We start from the raw sequence: 19,457 nt of genomic DNA, 5'->3' as shown, positions 1-19,457 counted from the left end.
TTATCATCACCTGTTTGTGTGTTCTTCTGGTTACTGAAACAAATATATCATTGATTCTTTTCAATACTTTCACATTTAAACATTTAATTCTTCAAAACAATTTCTGTTGTGTCTTCAGTAATCTGTGTAAGAGAATTCTCCACGGTAGTTCATAACTTCAGGCTCAGTATATTAGTTCATAAAAAAATCCAATAAATTGTTACGTCAGTAATTTCAAAATATTACATATCAGTTATAGTAATGATTCGCAGTATAAATTTGTGTTAAATGTTAAATAATTATTATTTAAATTGTCTCTCACTTTAAAATACAATGGTAAATGTAAAAATAAATACATTATTTCTTACCAAGCATTGCAATTACACGAGTTATTATTCACTATATATCACATATTTACATATATCAGTTATATTCCTGCTATTTTATCTGTAGAATTATTACTTAAGTCAAATATTTGCATTGATTCTTTTTTCTTTGGAGCCCTCATTAAAACAATGTTTAACTTACATACTTATAACGCTAGAATCTGAGGTTTGATTTCTCTTGATGAATAGAGTGCAGAGAGCCCATTGTATAGCTTTGCTTTAAAATAAACAAGATCCTTTTTTTACTAAAGTAAATGGTCAATGTTCCATCAACAGAAGTTAAATTCTACTTTTGTAAGGACGCAAAAGTGGAATAGTTTATTTGCATTTTATTGATCGGAAAACGATATGCATACAAGGAACGTCCTTTCCCTGCATTATGAGAATAATATATATTAAGATTCTTTGTCTACTAATTTGTTTTTTTTAAGAATTCTAGGAAGCCAGACATTAAAAAAATTATAAGTCTGAGAACAGTTTCAGCTCTTAAAGTTAATTGGACTTCATAGTACTCTGCGTTCTAGAGCTGGTCACAGCTGCTGAAGCCCGGCACGGCTAGATAGTTAAGGCGCTCGACTCGTAATTTGAGGGTCACACGTTCGACTCCCGTTCACACCAAACATGTTTGCCCTTTCAGCCGCGAGAAGGTTATAAAGTGCGGTCAGTCCAACTATTTGTTGGTAAGAGAGTAGCCCAAGAGTTGGCAGTAGGTGGTAATGACTATTTTCTTTCCCTTTTGTTTTACACTGCTAAGTTATGGACAAGTGCAAATATCTTTGCTCAAAATTCAAAAGAAACCAATGATTAGAATATGAATATATATTTCTTACCTTGTTCCAGCCAGTTACGTATTACTAGATAATCATTTGATACCAAACTCTTGCAAACGATCATAGAAGAAACCAAGATTTTGCAGTACCGTAACACTTGTTTTGGTTATTTTGGTTGCGTTTCGCACTGTGCAACTTTCGATTTTGTAACTTTCCCGCTTTCAAGCGAATAATGTTATTTTATCATCATACTGGCTTGGTTAGCATTTAATAACACCTAGTCAATTATGACAGTTATATTAATACGTGTGATTTATTATCATTGTTGAAAAAGATCTTGTTTCAAGTCGAGTTGCTCAATAAATGGTATCTTTCTTGTAAATAAAGGCATGAAAGCACTTTTCATTAATCTTTTTATCATCTTCACAACGTAAGTTTGCGTAATTAGGAAAAAAGCAAAAATAGTGTTTTCAAAACTTTTAAATTATGTAACAATAAAGTAACATAAAATTTAAGGGCATGTTAAGCAAATGTACATTAAAATCACAGAGTAAAAATAAAATTATATCATTTTGCTTTTCAAAAGAAGTTACTTAAAAGCTAACTTCGAGTTTTGCTTAGGTAATTAGGCATTCAAACAACCCGGTGCTCCTCTGAGAACACTAAAATACTGAAGTTTCAGATTTTAAAAGTAACGTACTTACATATAAATTTTTTGAGGTAATTGGTTTTATATTTTATGTTTTACATCTTTCTTTATGATATCTATAACTTATAAAAAATTACGAATATTATTACATATATTACAAATATTTTCGTGATAAATCAAAATTTTTAATATACAACGCACGCTTTTTTTTTTTCGACGGAAAGATAAACGTTTACGCTACACATTACTTGCTGTACGTTTTTGAATTCCTTTGCAAAAATCTCAGGCCCGGCATGGCCAGGTGGGTTAAGGCGTTCGACTGTAATCCGAGGGTCGCGGGTTCGAATTCCGGTCGCATCAAACATGCTCGCCCTTTAAGCTGTGTGGGCGTTATAATGTGACGGTCAATCCCACTATTCGTTGGTAAAAGAGTAGCTAAAGAGTTGGTGGTGAGTGGTGATGACTAGCTGCCTTCCCTCTAGTCTTACACTGCTAAATTAGACACGGCTAGCGCGGATAGACCTCAAGTAGCTTTGTGCGAAATTTTAAAGAAACAAACAAGCAAAAATGTTATTACCTTCGTAGAGCAATATTAAAGGACTAAGTATTTTGTTTTGAACAACTTTCTTTGTAATGTCAATTTGAGTTGTTCGCCACCGCTCGCTTAGGTCTGTTTTAAAACATTAGTAACACAAGAACAATGACGAAGTTATTAATACAGATAACAACATAAACCAAAAAGTAAGAAATATAAATTGTTTTATTTGCAGTCTTGTTACAATATCATTAAAGTAATTGTTGGGTTTATTTTCTTAAGCTAACTTTTTGTTGATCTTATATACTTTGGATAGCATTAATTAACTGAATTAGTGTTTCCTATTTATTACTTAACAGTCATTATTTAGATCAAACTGGTAAGAATTGGAAATCTTTTCTTAATTACATCAATGCAACAAATTAGTTAAACATATCTGAGAGACTTATTGATTCACTTATTAATTTTCTATAGCCCAAAATACGTATGGTGTGGTGTATAAGACACAAGTGTCTTATATGTCATAGTGAGTGCGCTAGAACTCTCTTGGAGGAATACAATAACACAAAATGGAAGTAACTACTGCAGTAATACATAAACTGAGCTGACATTTGTATTTCAACAGCTACAATAAAGCTGATATTAAGAGCCCTTTCTTCAATTATACCCAGTTCCTACTTTGAACTGTGGCTTTCAACTTTGGTCCTTAAGATACTTCTGCGGCTATTGACCATCATTTAATTAATAATGTGAAACACTGTAGTAGGATATTAAGAGCTGGATGTTGAAAGCGGGTAACAGAAAGCAGCTCTCCTAATTCCATTACTTTGGTCGTTACTTTTGGAAGAAAAGTATCATACTTGATAAAATTCCCTTGGTCTGAAGTTTAAGATATTATCTACAAATTATAAAAATAAATTTTGCTGATAGTTTAGTTGATTAAGGCCAAGAGCTTATAATTTAATGGTAAAATGGGGATTTGGATCAAAATGTTTTCTTTTTTATAAATGTTGAATAGATATAAGATCTTTTCAAATTTAATGTTTAAAAGAAAGGAAGAGCTAAGAGTTATCAGTAAAGTAAAATTATAAACTTTAATGTGTTTTATTTTGTGCCTTATGCATCATTACAATTATCAAACAGCTAGAGAAATCAACAGTTTTTACCTTTTATGATATCATTTAACATTGATTGATTGAGTGATTTATTGTTTTGGAATTAAACACTAAGAGTTATCTGTACTTTGCCTATCACGAGTATCGAAACCCGGTTTCTAGCAATATTAGCCCACAGACATAACGCTGTGTCGGTAGGGGAATTTTGTATTGTTTTAATCGAATTAATTTGACAACAGAGAGATTCTTAAAAGTCTTCGTAAACATTATCTGACCTGATAACAAGTAAAAACAAACAAACAGCATATATGATAGCTACTAATAATAAATCGTACAGGAAATAATATAAATATCTGGTTAGTAATTAACAGCTTTGCGACTCTTAATAAAATCTGAATATTTTATGATCTTATTGTTGTCCAAAGTAAAACAGACTATTTTTTGACCTGAAAAATATTATGGTCTTCATTATCAAAACGCGTTTGTCTTGTAGCAGTAAATTGGAAACTAGTGTTTTTATTTTTGATGGTAAAACATCCAAGAAAAAGTTACATTTTGGAACACCACAGTTAAATATTATATTACTATATCATATTACCAACTAAAAATAGCGTATTTAAGCTATAATTATATTAAAAATCGAAGCACTTAACAAATGAAAGATTATAAAAGGAATTTTTTTTACACTGAGATTCTATTGTGAATATCTTGGCGGATAGTGTTTCTATAAAAAGATAGTTCAATAAGACTGTTGGCTGTCTCAACGTAGGATGAATGTTCATAGTTAATTACATGTAACACTATTATTTGTATTCTATATTGTTGATAACAATGAATTAGTTCTTGAGAAAACATTTTACTTTTTGCAGATTTGGTTGGTAAACTTATATTTTAGAGAGGCGGGTAGTGTTTCTACATGTGAAAGGTGTTACTGTGCTTCTGTAGAAGTGCATACAAATTTTCTCTTGTCTTCTCTTATGTTTAGGCCCTGCATGGCCAAATGGTTAAGGTACTCGACTGGTAATCCGGGGGGTCGCGGGTTTAAATCCTTATCACACCAAACTTGCTCACCCTTTCAACCGCGGGGGTGTTATAAAGTGACAACTAATCCCACTAATTGTTGGTAAAAGAGTACCTCAAGAATTGGAGGTGAATGCTGATGACTAGCTGCTTTCCACCTGGTCTTACACTGATAAATTGGGCCTAGCGCGTTAAGGCGTGAGCTTTGTAATCTGAGGGTCGCGGGTTCGCGCCCGAATCGCGCCAAACATGCTCGCCCTCCCAGCTGTGGGGGCGTTATAATGTGACGGTCAATCCCACTTTTCGTTGGTAAAAGAGTAGCCCAAGAGTTGGCGGTGGGTGGTGATGACTAGCTGCCTTCCCTCTAGTTTTACACTGCTTAATTAGGGACGGCTGGCACAGATAGCCCTCGAGTAGCTTTGTGCGAAATTCCAAAACTAACAAACACTGATAAATTAGAAACGGCTAGTGCAAATAGCACTCGAATAACTTTGTGCAAAATTCAAAAATACAAACAAACAAAACAAACCTCTTATGTTTACGGTTATTATTTATATATTACATGTGTTTCTATACGAGGATAGATTTTGTATATAAATAAACACAAAGTTACACAGTAAGCTATGTGTACTTTGCCCACCAAGAGTACCAAAACCCGATTAGCAAACATATCGCTGTGTCACTTGGGGGTCGGGAGGCAGGAGGTTAGTGTTAGTAAAATATTTTATGTTAGGTCGAAATGTTTTTGTAATACATAATGTTTCGTTTTCATAAATTCTGAACGAGACGACTGATCGTGTTTTTAAGATTTCGTAAACATTTAAGGTACTGACAATAGTTTTTGTTTCTATATTTAATCATACCTTTTTACATTTTCTGATGTTCTGTAAATATAAACAACTATCGCAAATTATTTTTTATAATTAAAATACAATTTCTATTCCCCTATAAAGAATACTTATATTTAATTAAATCTAATATTTAGCTTTATAAGTTGATTGCTAAATTTTAAAAGATTTATGTAAATAACTGTGTTTTAACTATTACTATTGTTGCGATAGTATTTTTACAAAACTGTGTATTGATGAATTAGCTAATTGATTTCTATTGAAACATATCAATGCAGGTATAAATAAACTTTCTTCTTCAATAAAAGTTAAGGACATAATAACTGGGCTGGTAGGTCATTATTTCAACACATCACTGACACATGCTAGCTGATGGCAAATTTAGAAAACTTTTGACCATTTTAATCATCTGTATCTATTTCCGTATCCTTTAAAACCTTACTTTATCTATGGTGTAACATTTAAACTTATTAATTTACGAAGCCATCAAATACATTTTTCACCAATAAAACAACCGATTAAAGCGTTGACGGTCGTAATTTTAAAAGGAACTTTAATCATAAATCTAGTTATTGTTCATTGACGATTTCAAAGGTGATATTTTCTTAACACAGATTTTCAAACAATGTTTCAGTCATATACGATGCATTAATTTTTCAATTATATTTTATAGAGAGATCATATAATATATAACAATAATAAATTACAAATTATTGTTGTATGATTTTCTTATATAAAAGTCACATTTCGTCATAGCCCAGCATTCAATCATTATTATATGCAAATAATATAACAGACACTTAACAAAACTTCAAGTAAATTAAAAGAGTAGATTAGCTTTCATACAACTTTTGTAAATTATGTACATATTACTATTGTTCATTTCAGCTCAATATGTAAGATTTTTTGTATAGTTTATAAACAAGAATGTTTACTTGTATTTCAACAATGGTTTGCAACAAAACCATTTTACACTCACTAATCAGTAAAATTCAAACTTTTCCTAACATTGTTCGTAAATTTAGACAGTGCCAGCTGAACTTCTGTTATAAAAACATGAAAAATGCCTGATTCTTCTGACGCCTTTCCTACTAGCAACGACAATTAACGTTACTTTAACAACTTAAGGGAATAATTTGAATACTCATGTTTGGCAGTTCAAGGACTTTGGAAAATAGAAAGTTGTAACTAATTAAGAAAGGTATCACTTTTTTTCAACGAAATTTGAATAATTTAAACAGTGGATCCCAGTCATTAACGTAGCTGTACAGAGCATAAATGAATATTGGGTCTGAAACATTAATGAACAATTATAACATACGGCCAGTAGCTTTTTAATATGTGAAATAAATATCAATTTCTTAACTTGTGAACTATTTTATCAACAATATCCAGAAAGAAATAATTCTGTTATCATTCAAGTACATAATTTGTTGTTTAATGAAATCGTAGAGCGGATATTTCATGTATCAGTAAAGTTCTTCTAGTGTTTACGTCTTATTACATATCATAAAAGTTAAAAGTAGAAGTAACTCGATCATAGTGAAACTATCTTTACTATGAAAAATTATTCTACGCTAAATGTTCTTAACTGACACGTTACAAACCTTTGTCTGAAAATGGCACAATTTAACCTTACTGTTGAAGTACAATAATTATACATTATCGTTTATAAACTAAGTTTGTTTCTGTTGTCGATTATCTAAAATTTTATTAAGATTGGAAGCTACGTTCAATCAAATAAGCACGTACGCGACTTCTAACAATATCTATTACAGAATAAAGTTTGTTTATACCTGTATTCTACAATCGCAAGGTCTTACGAGTCTTAACTGTGTAGTATGTTTTGTACTTCAAGTGAATACGCTATAGAAAATAAGTGTTGCTAGTGTTACGTATTATAATTTATCTCAGACAAGCCTCTAATTTATTATGTTACGTATTACGAGTTCAAATAGCTTTAATTGAATTAAACATTAATTTATATTTAGAAGTTAATAAAATGTTAACAGGCTTCAAATTTATGGTATTTACACAATTTTCTTTTTTAAAACAAATATTTTCATGTATGTAGATCAAAAGATGCATTTAAATCAAAAGTTAGAATTTTCAAAGCGGGGCCCTTTTTCTTGTACTTAAAGACATTGGAAAACAAATGAATATCTATCAGCTTGGGCTGTAAGGACCATCCAGAAATATTGCTGTAAAAAAATAAGAAATTGGTATCCTATTGCATGTGAGAACGTATGAATGCATAGCTTAGTACAAAATTGTCCACAAGTCTAAGCCACGCTTGTAGTATGTAACGTAACCAAGAATGATCACTTTCTGAAAAAGAAATTAATCAATTATTTGCTCACCAATATAAAGATTTTAGCAGTACCTCACATTCAACCGCTGCATACCCCAAAGAGATAGAGAATGAATGGGATATTGATGATGCTCCATGAAAAGACACAGTGGTTAAGTAAATATATGCTGCAACAACGGATTTCTGAGTAATAGGGCGATTAAAGGGGTGCTGGGAAACCATTGTTATTGCATATTATATGATATATGAAATTAAGCAACAAGGTGAAGACTACTTTGGCATAAGAGTCGTACAGTTGTTTACTTAGTAAATGGAAACTACTTTGCAAGTATATTGTCAGAAAAAATATGGCTAAATGTGTCTTCAAGGACTATAACGCTCTTTATAATTAATATTTTTATTTTGTAGCATTGCATCGTGAAATAAGAAAAGTTTTTACTTTTGTCAATATTTTTTTCAGATTCTTTTGCTACTCCTGAGTTGAAGGATTATAGAATAATCAATTTCTTTGGCTTCATATCTATGCCTCTTCATTATTCCTCTTCAATTTATAATAACTTTAAGAAAATAAAATGTTTTACTATTAAGAGCCAGAACGATTTATCATATAATGATCAATGTGTGGAAGTGCTCTATGGGACTGGTCCCTGGCCCGAAGTTTTAAAGGTAAGAAACTGAAGACTCTATTTTAAAATAAGTCATTAAGGTAAATAAATAAGAAAGCGATATTTGGGTTACTCCATCTCCAACCCATGTGATTTAATAAAAAAATAAGATAGTCTACAACCCAATAAAAATACTGTGTAATGTATATTTGAAAATTTTTGACTTTTGAAGAAGTTTTTAATATTTTATTTTAATGTTTATTAATATAATTGACACAAAATAACTGTTCGATATTAATGGGTACAAGTACAGCAGAATAAGTAGATATAACGTTTAACTCTAGAACTTATGTGAAGAAAAAAGTCATTTTCTTTGTAGTGTTGATAAGTTGTGGCGATTTGATATCAGTCGTTGTGAATATCATTAAAAATAAATCACCTAATCCAAAATTACAAATCACTCCTTGTTCTTTTTTTAAAACTAACGATTAAATAGTTTTACATTTCGATTGTTAATATACAGCCATCTTCAGGGAAACATTGGAAAATACTGTACATTGTGGTCATTGCTTGGTTTTGATCTTTTGTTCATTAAAAACAAAAGATTTCTGAAAATTGACCATAATATCGGTTATATTAAGATTAAAAGCTTTTCTTCTCTTCCTTTTTTTTTTTCTGATCATTTGTCCCAGTATCATTACTTCAGACGGACTTTGCTGAGAATCTATTTTAGTAGTCGTCCATGGAATGTGTTTCAGTGCGAGATACAATTGCAAATACGTAATCTCTTCATAATCAAATTACTAAATTATTGTACACCAAACAATAAATTACACAGTCTAAGCGCTATTACATGCTGAGCTCTGACTATATATTTCAAGATTTGTGTTTTCGTACTACTTGCAAATCGAATTAAAAATAAATGTCGCAATCACTAATTATTCATTCTTCAACGAACAGAGCTTAAAGATTTGCGCTTGTCAAATCAGTGTCGTTTTAAAAATAAATATAGTCACAAAGTCTGTTCCTTGTTTTAATATTTCGTTGTTTCCCACCTGGCCTTTTTAACTGTTTGCCATTCATGTCGCATAACTTGGGCGAGGGACTTAATGTAGGCTGGAGTGAGTTCATATTGTCACACGCAGCTTAGAGCTATCCGCAGTTTCTAAATGCTTTTCTTTGTTATCTATTACCTTTTAGCAGTTTTTATAGGGTTGAGATCTGTTTGTTTGTTTGTTTGTTTGTAGTTAAGCAAAAAGCTACACAATGGTCTATCTGTGCTCTGCTTATCACGTGTATCGAAACGTGGTTTCTTGTAGTGGATTTCCACTATCTGCCTTGTTGAAAGTCCATCTTTATTCAAAGAAACAATGACTTCTTTTTCCGTAGAGTTTACTCGCAACACTTGGCCATGGTAGCATCACACATGTGTTGTAGAAGACAAGCTTCAAAACTGACTCCAAGTAAAAACCTTTATAGCTGAAAAAAGTTGATGCAGCAGTCAGTTATATAGTTTCTGAAAGAATAATTAGACAGTATTGCATCATCACGAAATGTATCTGCATCTACAATATAGAACACAATGCTCGAGTAGTTCACACAATATACGATAGTTATCTGATGATAACCACACAAGTGATAGTGAATTTGTAATGAAGTTAAACATAAAATGAAAATAAATAATCAATTCAAAAGTTCAGCTTCTGGAAAGCTGTTTGAGTAAGAGTTAAATGTGATACATGACTAATCAAATATGAAATGAATTACATCAAAAAATCAAATCTGAGATATTTAAGAATTTATATTTCTTTACTTATACGTGTGAACTTTATTGTGTACATTTCAATGAGCTTAAAATTGTTGTTTGTTCCCCACAAAAGTAATTGATCTGTTTTTTACCTGCTATGTGAAAATCGCTGGAATTGTAATTGTATTTTTTTTGTATTTTGAGCTTTCTCAAAAATATTGAAATATATAGTTTATCATCTATCTTGCTATGTACACAACATTTTCAGCTGCATTGATAAATGCAGATATACAATCAGTGCTTTGATCCTCAATAACATTGAACAATATGATTCCAAAACATAATTTCTGATACGTAATAAAATTAACAAAACACCCACGTTACATTTCTATAGTATTAAATTTTACACAACTAATAATGTTGTCATCTATACCCGTTTCGATTTGCCTCGTTGAACATAGCAGATAGCCCTATGTGGCTTTACTCTAAGAAACACAAACACACACAGAGTCTTCTTTATAAATTGTAAATGTGAATGAACATGTAATGGAGTAAGCAAAATAGACTTATTTGTGGGAGTTCCGCTGTTACAGTAATTCGTTGTATTGGTTTCTTTTGAATAATGCTTCTGTATTTTTGTTTTGTTTGTGTTTCTTTAATTTCGTGCAAAACAATGTGAGGGCTATCTGCGCTAGCCGTCCCTAATTTAGCAGTGTAAGATTAGAGGGAAGGCAGCTAGTCCTTACCACGGCTGAAAGAGGGATCATATTTGGTGTGATGGAGATTCAAATCCGCGACCTTCGGGTTACGAGTTGAGCACCTTAACCACCTGGTCATGTCGGGCTGGGTATTTATACAGAACTAAAATGACCTAATGTTAGGTATGATACTTTATTCTTGGACGAGTTTCCTAGTTAAAATGTTACGTACGTTATGTATTACTATTTTAAATAAATGGAAATTTGAATTATCTAATTATTTCTTAAATGTTAATATGTATCAGATTTATGTTATTTACCAACAAGTTTGATACACATAATTTTCTTTTTTAACATAAATATATTTTATTGTACAAACAAAAATCAATACAATTTATAATAACGGTTATTGTTAATAGTTACTAAAAATTATTGTTTATGTACAACAGTTCAACAAACTAACATTAATACTGATTTTTATATCCGGTGTTATATCCATGACGGGAAAATTAATTCCGAGTTGATATTGTTACACTTTTCTTAAGCTAGTTAGCTAGACTGACCTCACAACGCTGGCTTTTTACCGAAGAATATATTTAATGTCCTCGTCGAAATATTAACGTCTGTGGGTAATTCACTGAAGTTAAATGGTTCGTAATATTTGAATATATAGCATTCCTGGTCAAATTCTGCAGTTTTCGCATCAATAGGTGTTAATAACAATTATAGCTTCCGAGGCCTATAATACACCGATTACAGCTGACAAATAATAATAATGATCTTCTCTTACTGCTTCTCGGATGTTTATACGAATCAGGCAAGTTTCTCGAAGTTTCCACAATGTTCGAAAATTCACTATCGTTTTGTTAGGATAAATACTATTAATTCCTAATCTCGAGTCTTCTGCAAATTTCGAGAAAAAGAGGGATTAAGGCAATACACATTAAAAATATACATCACATTCAAAAACAGAAAACTATACTGATATGAGTGTAGGTATTAAAATAAACATATAACAGTAAATCAGTTACATTTATAAGTTAACAAAAACCTTTACACTCTATTTATAAAAAATACGTGTAACAATGAAAATAATAACCACATGATCCAATGTAAAAAAATATTGATTGATATTGTATATATTTGATTTTTATCTTCGTTAAGATATTTTTAATATATGTTTTACAAGTGGATTTTATAACTACCTGAGTAGTTTAGATATTTATAAAAGAATATAATAAAGTACTAAAATTTTAATAGGATTGGTATAAAATTATATTTGTGTTAAAAACTAATAAATATATATTTTAAATAAGTCCGTATTTCACTGATTCCTAAGCATGAAATAAATTAATGTTCTTAAAGATCTTTTCTTTTACTTCTTTTTTTCATCAGAATATATTTATGATGATATAACACTCAGTTCTTACTGGTTTATTGCGCACTTATTTTACTTTTTGTTGAACGCTCTATATTTTGATAAATAATGAATTTTCGGTATTACACAGGTTTCACCAAAATCTGGTCTTGCTTTCGTTACACCATTTACATTGGATGCTACTGAAGACTGGTTCACACAAGCTGACAACCATTCACTCAGCTACAGATTTGTCTACCGGTTTCAACGCACTCTTGAAGAGATAACCATAGCAACCGTGAGAGGCCACATTCCACGTTTAAATAACGTGAGAATGCCCTGTGGTAAATTTTGTTTTATTTGCTTTGTGTATTAGAGAGGCAGTTTATGTTTGTTTTGAATTTTGCGTGAAGCTATATGAGAGCTATCTACGCTAGCCGTTCCTAATTTACGAGTGTAAGATTACAAGGAAGGCAGCTAGTCATCACCACCCATTGCTAACTCTTGGCTACACAACGAATATTTGGATTGACCACAACTTATAATGTCCCCATGGCTGAAAGCGTGAGCATGTTTGATGTGATGGGGAATCAAACCCGCGGCTCTCAAAATAGAAGTGAAAAGTTCTAACCACCTGTGTAACATAAAAATTCTCTTAAACAGTCTTTTGAAATTCGCAGTTTTCAAATGTCCCAGACAATTATATTTTTAGTTTAGAAAAATGTGGATATTTTTCTTTTTTGAAGGTAATTAAGCTGTAGAAAGTGAATATAGTTTTTCCACAAATTAAATTTCGTTCTGATTGCGAGCTTAACCATAAATGTTTGTTCACAATTTGCCTCTCAAATCGTTTAATCAACAAGCAATTCACGCCTTACAATTTAGCATAATGTTGTAGCGAATGTATGTAGTCCTATAGATCATTTTGTTATATAACTCACTATATGGTTATAAATGTGCCTCATTTTAAAACAGGACGAAATATGAAAGAAATGCTGTTGTTCTCTGTTTATGTATGCAATTGGAATAAAATTTGTACTGGCTCATCAACTTCAGTGACCGTCCAGTGTCTATACAATGACACCAACAGTGGGATAACAGATGTAGCAAATGAACTTCAAAAAGAAATTAACAAACGTGAGTATTATCCATATCCTGTTTCTTTGTTTTGTGTGTTTTAAAGATCAAACTGAGACTCAGTGTTAATAGAAATATTGTTATTATATAGTTTTATTATAAATTTATGAAATTAGCAGTAACTGCTCTAGCTTTCCATTACAGTTTAAGTAATTTTATTGACATTTTTCATCGCCAATGAACACAACGTTCATAAAATATTTACAATATATCAATGCCGAAAAAATCATAAAAAGAAAAAAAAATCCTATCAGTATTCGCTAATATGTTTACAAATAACAAGACATTTTATAGTAAAACAATAACATTTATCAACATGAACTGCATTTCATGCTAAAATGGTTTAAGTTGACGGATTAAATAAACCTAAGAATCCAAGCATAGAATTCCCTTAATTTGGATATTTAACGAATTGAGGGACACATTGTTTTATCAATTTCTTTGAACCAAATGACCGGAAAAGCTATAATTTGGTAATCAACCTAAAGCACAATTGAACTTCTACAACCTTGAAAGGTTTCTTGTGCAACAGTGTCCTTCATTATTTCATTTTCATTGTCTTTCTCTTAAGAATACCACTAAAATTATATTGGTACTCTTAAATTAGCAGGTAAGAATAATATCTATGTTTTATATACATGCCCATAAACAGGTAACTTCCAACGTAGTTTGGCCCTGGCAAGCGTTATTATGAAGACGTTTGAATGGAGACAGGATCTTTCCACTTTGGATTTGTTAAAACGGCAAACGAACTTATGTTCTAAAGCGACTATAATTATTCTTGAATTTTACAGCAGAAGGTAAATGTTCTTAACAACATTAATGTTTCCTTTAATGTTGAAGATTATCATCTTTTCCTATAAAATAGATGTGGAACGTTTAACAAAACCATATCAATATTAAGTTACCTAATTCATTGTAAGAGCGTTAAAGTATCTTAATTTTCTTATCTTTAAGATTCGTTAGAATAACTCATCGATGCTAATTTTTCTAACCATTTCCGGAATCGAAGTTGGCGGATGATTGTGTCTCTTGATTGTTTTTCTTTCTCACAATTAAATATAATTAACTTAGTGATAAGTTACAATATGAAATTTCCAAAACAAAGACTGTTTTCAAAACTATAACGTTGTAAATATGTCCTTTAATCTCAGAAGAAAAAAAGAGTTTTGACATATGCAAAATGAATTTGAGCTAAACTGATACTCATTAACTTGTTTACCTTGGTGTCTTATTCTACTGATTGTTGCAAACACCAATTCTGACAATAAATCGAAAACAAAACCGTTGTGGTAAAAAGCAACAAATGATTTACCAATGACTTATGATTTGATCTGTAACAATGGTGTAAGATTAAGATGGGCAAAAGTATTCTTTGTCAAGATTAATTTATGTCTAATAAATAACAGGCTACTTTTCGGCGATTGGTTTTGATCTCGCTTTCTTGAGGTAGCAATTTGAGCAGATTAAATATCAAGAAAATCACGTGGATAATAAATCTTGCGGCATTCTGTAAATCAGTTATTTGGTACTGGTATGTCTTTCTATTGTTATTTAGGCCCCTTGTGGTTCAGCAGTCAATGTCTACGTCCTAAAACATAGAAAACAAATTTTGATATATGCGGGAAACAGAACACAGATAACTTACTGTGTAGCTTTCTACACAACAGGACACAAAGAAATCAACTTACTTTTTGGATTATATATTATTATACTTGCACCTGCCAGTAGCGATTTACTAAAAAATGCTGAATCGTACAATTTAATATTGGTTCGTATTGACTCTTAATTATTTTATTTGTTCAACATATTTCAAGTAAAAATATAAATGATTTTAAACTATAATATTCTTGGTTCATTTACCTGTTGTAGAATGTTATATTTCATTAAATAAGAAAAAAATTATTATGTATAAAATACTTCTAAACGTATTTATTCGCTTATAACACTTTTAGTAGCAAAGAGAAATTGTAGATGCAAGTTCGTCTTAGGTATTTATTAACTTGATAGTTGGAATATTTTCTCTATATTTTGTAGTCTTTTCAGAGTACCGTATCTTGTAAATGAAGCATTTGATGTTGTGAGAGACGTAATGAATATATTTTTGAGGGAAGCTATGTCAGATAGAATAAAGACTGCTTTACATCGACTAGTTCTTGTAATGATTGAGTTATTAAAAGACAAACGGTGTCGTAGAATGTCACCATTTTCAGGTAAGAGTGAGATATTTTTGGTGAAAAACTTTTGTATAAAGTGTTAAAGATTTTTTCGTTATTCCTTCAAACATTGCTTCTGAAAACGTATCCATAAAGTACGTAAATAAAGGTATTGTGCTCAGCAAAGTAAGTTTAAAGCTTTGATTTTAATTATTACCTTCTTTAGAGCTTTATAAGTATTCCATGTATTGCTTCTTCAGTAGGACATTTGTAATGATTACATATTTTTTATTACTTGGTGGAAACTTAGAATGCAAGCATTAAGTTGGTCAAGTACTTAAGTAACACACACAAATGTATGTCTATTTTTCTTGTAGATGACCTCAACTTAAAGAAGATAAACACAGTTTTGAGTTGAATGGTTTTTTATATTGAAATTATAAATAGAAATTAGAAATATTGGTTTATAAATAATATATCTTTTGAAATGAAAGTGTGAAATATATATATATTTAATTTTATAAACATATTACTTGAATTAAATTTTAATTGTCTTTAAAATATAGAAAAAAATAATCTAATTCATAAAGGTACAGTGAAAACATTTTGTTTGCTTTTTATTATTAAGCACAAAGCAACACAATGGGATATTTATGCTCTATTCAATTTTTAGATTATAAATATTTATCTTACCAATAGGGTGCAGTAGAAAGAAATAGGACTGAGACTGTTTATTTTTACGTTATCTTACTCTTTGTATTTTAAGAGTGAATACTTTTCTATTCAAAATTAAGATCATAGTCACCAACAAGCAATTTTTACTTTTACTTGAATTAATTTATTACCATTTGTCCACCGCAAGGAACCAGTCCCATACGTCTGGAATCTTACAGTTGACCCACTGAAGAATTATTTAATTTTACTTCATCTAATGACTTAGCTTCTTTTTTCTTATATTGAATTACGTTAAGAAATTACAACTATATTGCTGCTATTACAACCGTACCTCCTTCGCTGATATACTTTAATATTTATCTTGTAATTTAAACATTGGCAATCTGTTAGGAATTAATTAATAAATTACATTATTCCAAACGATATGTTAGTCGTTCCTATTTCATAACAAACGTTTTTTCGTGTATTATTATTACTTAATTCAGCTTGTATTTTTTCATAGAAAATAATAAACAATCTAAGATACTTTCTTTCTCAATACATTGACAAACTAGTTTTTGTTGTAGTAAGTTAAATATTAAGGAAAACTTGGTGAGAAGAGAAAGGATGTAATACGTATTCAAATTATCTATAAAACATTCATTTATTGTGGAATAAGGGTATAGAATATTGAAATTAAGGATTTAGTTTTAATAATGTAATGACATCTTTTGTAATAAACACATTGTCCTGTAAAAAAACAGTATTTATAGACATATGATACTTATTTTCATTATTGTCTGCCAGTGGCCCAGAGGTAAGTATAACTACGCTTAAAAAAAGCTTTCCATACTTGTGATGGTTACAGCATAGATAGGATTTTCTGCAACTTGACGCTTAACAACAAACAAACATATACACATATTCTCATAACAAGTATACTTGTTCAGCTACTTCGATGAAACTTCTTTAAACAAAGTTTTCTTTTCACAATAACATACGTTTATAAAGTACCACAATAAGATATTTAATATGCTTATTCCGAGAATTTTTTACTAGCAAATTACCGAACTCTACAAACTTTGTGAACTTTATTTCTAAATGTGCAGTTTTTCATATAGAAAACTTAATCATTATGTTTATAAAATTTTGTTATTAACAGTTTAAAACATGGATTTGTTTTCCAAAAGTTAATATTTTAGATAGTAACTAATGATTTGAAAATGAATACTTCAGTAATAGTATAAAATTATGACTAGTTTTGAGCGATAAGTAAGAAAGAAAAAAATGACTTCAAAAATATTGGCATTCTTACTCATATATTTACATTAGCCACAGTTTGATTTTCTTAGTACAGTTACATAATTTTAAAGTAGCTTTCAGGCATTTGTTTCACAAACACTGAAAAGAACTGATTCTTTGAGAAATAATATTGTCGATCCAGTTTAAATTAAAATACTAATATTGATAGTTACTTAATTTATTGAATAGATTATATGAATAAAGTTAAAAGATAATAGTGCAAATTTATTATACAACAAATAAATACAGGCTAGTCGGAATTGACACAGGATCTTTGACAGAAACAATTGAGTTAGAAAAAGTCATATATGATAAAACTTAAAAAAAAGCCATTGTAAAAATAGCTTAAAACCAACTTGATGGTTATGTATATTTTAGCTTTTTCTGTCACACTGAATTATTTCCCTGTCGATCGATTTAAGAAAAAACTCGCGTATCACGTAGTCTTCAATATATTTACTCCGCAATTTAATATTATATAAACAGACTAAATGTTCTTTTTTCTCTCATAGATTTCTGGCAGATATCGGCGGGTACCAGCCTCTTAATTCGTCCAGGTGTTGCTGACTGTTACTCTTTATCAGAAGAAGAAGTAAGCCTCTGTATTTGACCTTTGTAAAATAAATTTCTTTTTAAATATGCGAATTCACAGAACTTATTTTTCCCTCCTTGTAAATATTAAAAAAAAATCAAATAAATCCATTATACGAATTTTTAATACCATGGAAGTAAAAAAACGACTGCATTATTTTAAATAATGTGCAATTTGTATCATGCTAAAATAGTTTAGTTTTGTAAAGGGTTGTTTTTTCGTTTGATTGTTCATTTATGAAAAGTTTCACAATGATCTACCCTTGCTGCACCAACAAGGAGGAATGGAAACCCGATTTCTAACATTATATTCCTTGAGGCTTATTGCTTTACCACAAGGAAAAAGAACATTTTTTAATGGAAACCAATTCGTTATAGCAGTTGAAACATTTTTCAGACTATATCTATTACTAATAATTTGTTAATTATTTACTATGCATCTGTATTAAAATTTATTGTTTTGGATTTTTTAATCTCTTTTAATTGTTATAGATAGAAAACATAATTGGGCATTTGAGTTATTTCCTCTTAGACAGATTGACTTCTAATGTTTATCGTAATATACCTTCTATTTTTCTCCTGACCCATCGGGGGCATTTAATTTAACGAAATGTAATATTTCGTGATAGACTTCTTTATTTAATTCACCTTTTGTATATTTCATTTAATGAAATGTAATTTTTCGTGATAGACTTTTTTATTTAGTTCACTTTTTGTATATTTACACCCAGAATTGGCCTGGACCTCTTTTAAAAACGTTAGGATTGCATCCTTCCATTTTAATGTTTTTGTGTTAAATAAATTAAACATCTGTTTCAACGGTCTGTTATTAAGAGTATTGTCGTCGTACTAGCTCACAGGTGTACTTAAATCCTACTGATATAATGATTAAAAGTATTCGGGTAATTAATTACGAGCGGTGAATTCATGTCCTTCATATAAAGAGTATTTTTATACACTTCGTGTATTCATCAGACGTTTCGAAGATTGAGAGAAAATATATAGAAATAGAGTTAAATGTAGACGACTTTTCAGAACTTTAATTTGATAAGTTTAAGGTAAGAAACGTTGTCCATGTTTATTTGTTTTCAGTCAGAATGACAATCCAGATATATGAACCATGATTCAACCTTTTTTATGTAAAATCTGTTAAAGTATTTATCTTATTACTGAGAAAAACAAGCACAGAAGACATAAAAATATTTGACTTGGAATGTAATAGCCTTTTGACATTGTTAACAAAAAAAACGTTTTATTGATTTCAATGAGCTGATTTATCTCAAACTGAAAGAGAATTGATATATTATTATTGTGCAAATACCTTTAACAATTGCAGATAAAAATTCTCCTAACGGCTTATGAGTTGCTGAAGAAGAAAATAACGTCATACGAAAGATATAACTGTCTGACGAGCCAACGAGACAGCAGTGAAGAACTTTTCACCTTAATGCTGACCAGCGTGGAGAATGACTACTCTTCTCCAATAGATCTGTCAACAACCTCTGGAAACACAGTAATTTATGCCACTCAGATTTATACCTCAACCTTGAACAATGAACTTTTCAATATTATCATCTCTAAAAAACAGAAAATATAA

At 30.3% G+C, this 19,457-nt stretch overlaps 1 protein-coding gene across 1 annotated transcript in view; it reads left to right on the top strand.

Annotated features, from left to right (window-relative positions):
- The window catches only part of LOC143236505 (uncharacterized), a 147,855-nt gene extending 128,398 nt beyond the window's left edge, over window positions 1-19,457 (top strand). The window contains exons 19-24 of the mRNA XM_076474802.1: window positions 8,074-8,279; window positions 12,172-12,364; window positions 13,810-13,957; window positions 15,195-15,370; window positions 17,782-17,861; window positions 19,197-19,457. Of these exons, the coding sequence (XP_076330917.1) occupies window positions 8,074-8,279; window positions 12,172-12,364; window positions 13,810-13,957; window positions 15,195-15,370; window positions 17,782-17,861; window positions 19,197-19,457 (1,064 nt within the window). The remainder of the gene's footprint in view (window positions 1-8,073; window positions 8,280-12,171; window positions 12,365-13,809; window positions 13,958-15,194; window positions 15,371-17,781; window positions 17,862-19,196) is intronic.

Source organism: Tachypleus tridentatus, chromosome 13 (genome assembly GCF_004210375.1).
Source record: "Tachypleus tridentatus isolate NWPU-2018 chromosome 13, ASM421037v1, whole genome shotgun sequence".
NCBI lineage: Eukaryota > Metazoa > Arthropoda > Merostomata > Xiphosura > Limulidae > Tachypleus > Tachypleus tridentatus.
Note: the sequence above shows the minus strand (reverse complement) of the source record. Positions and strands in the feature narration are given on the sequence as shown.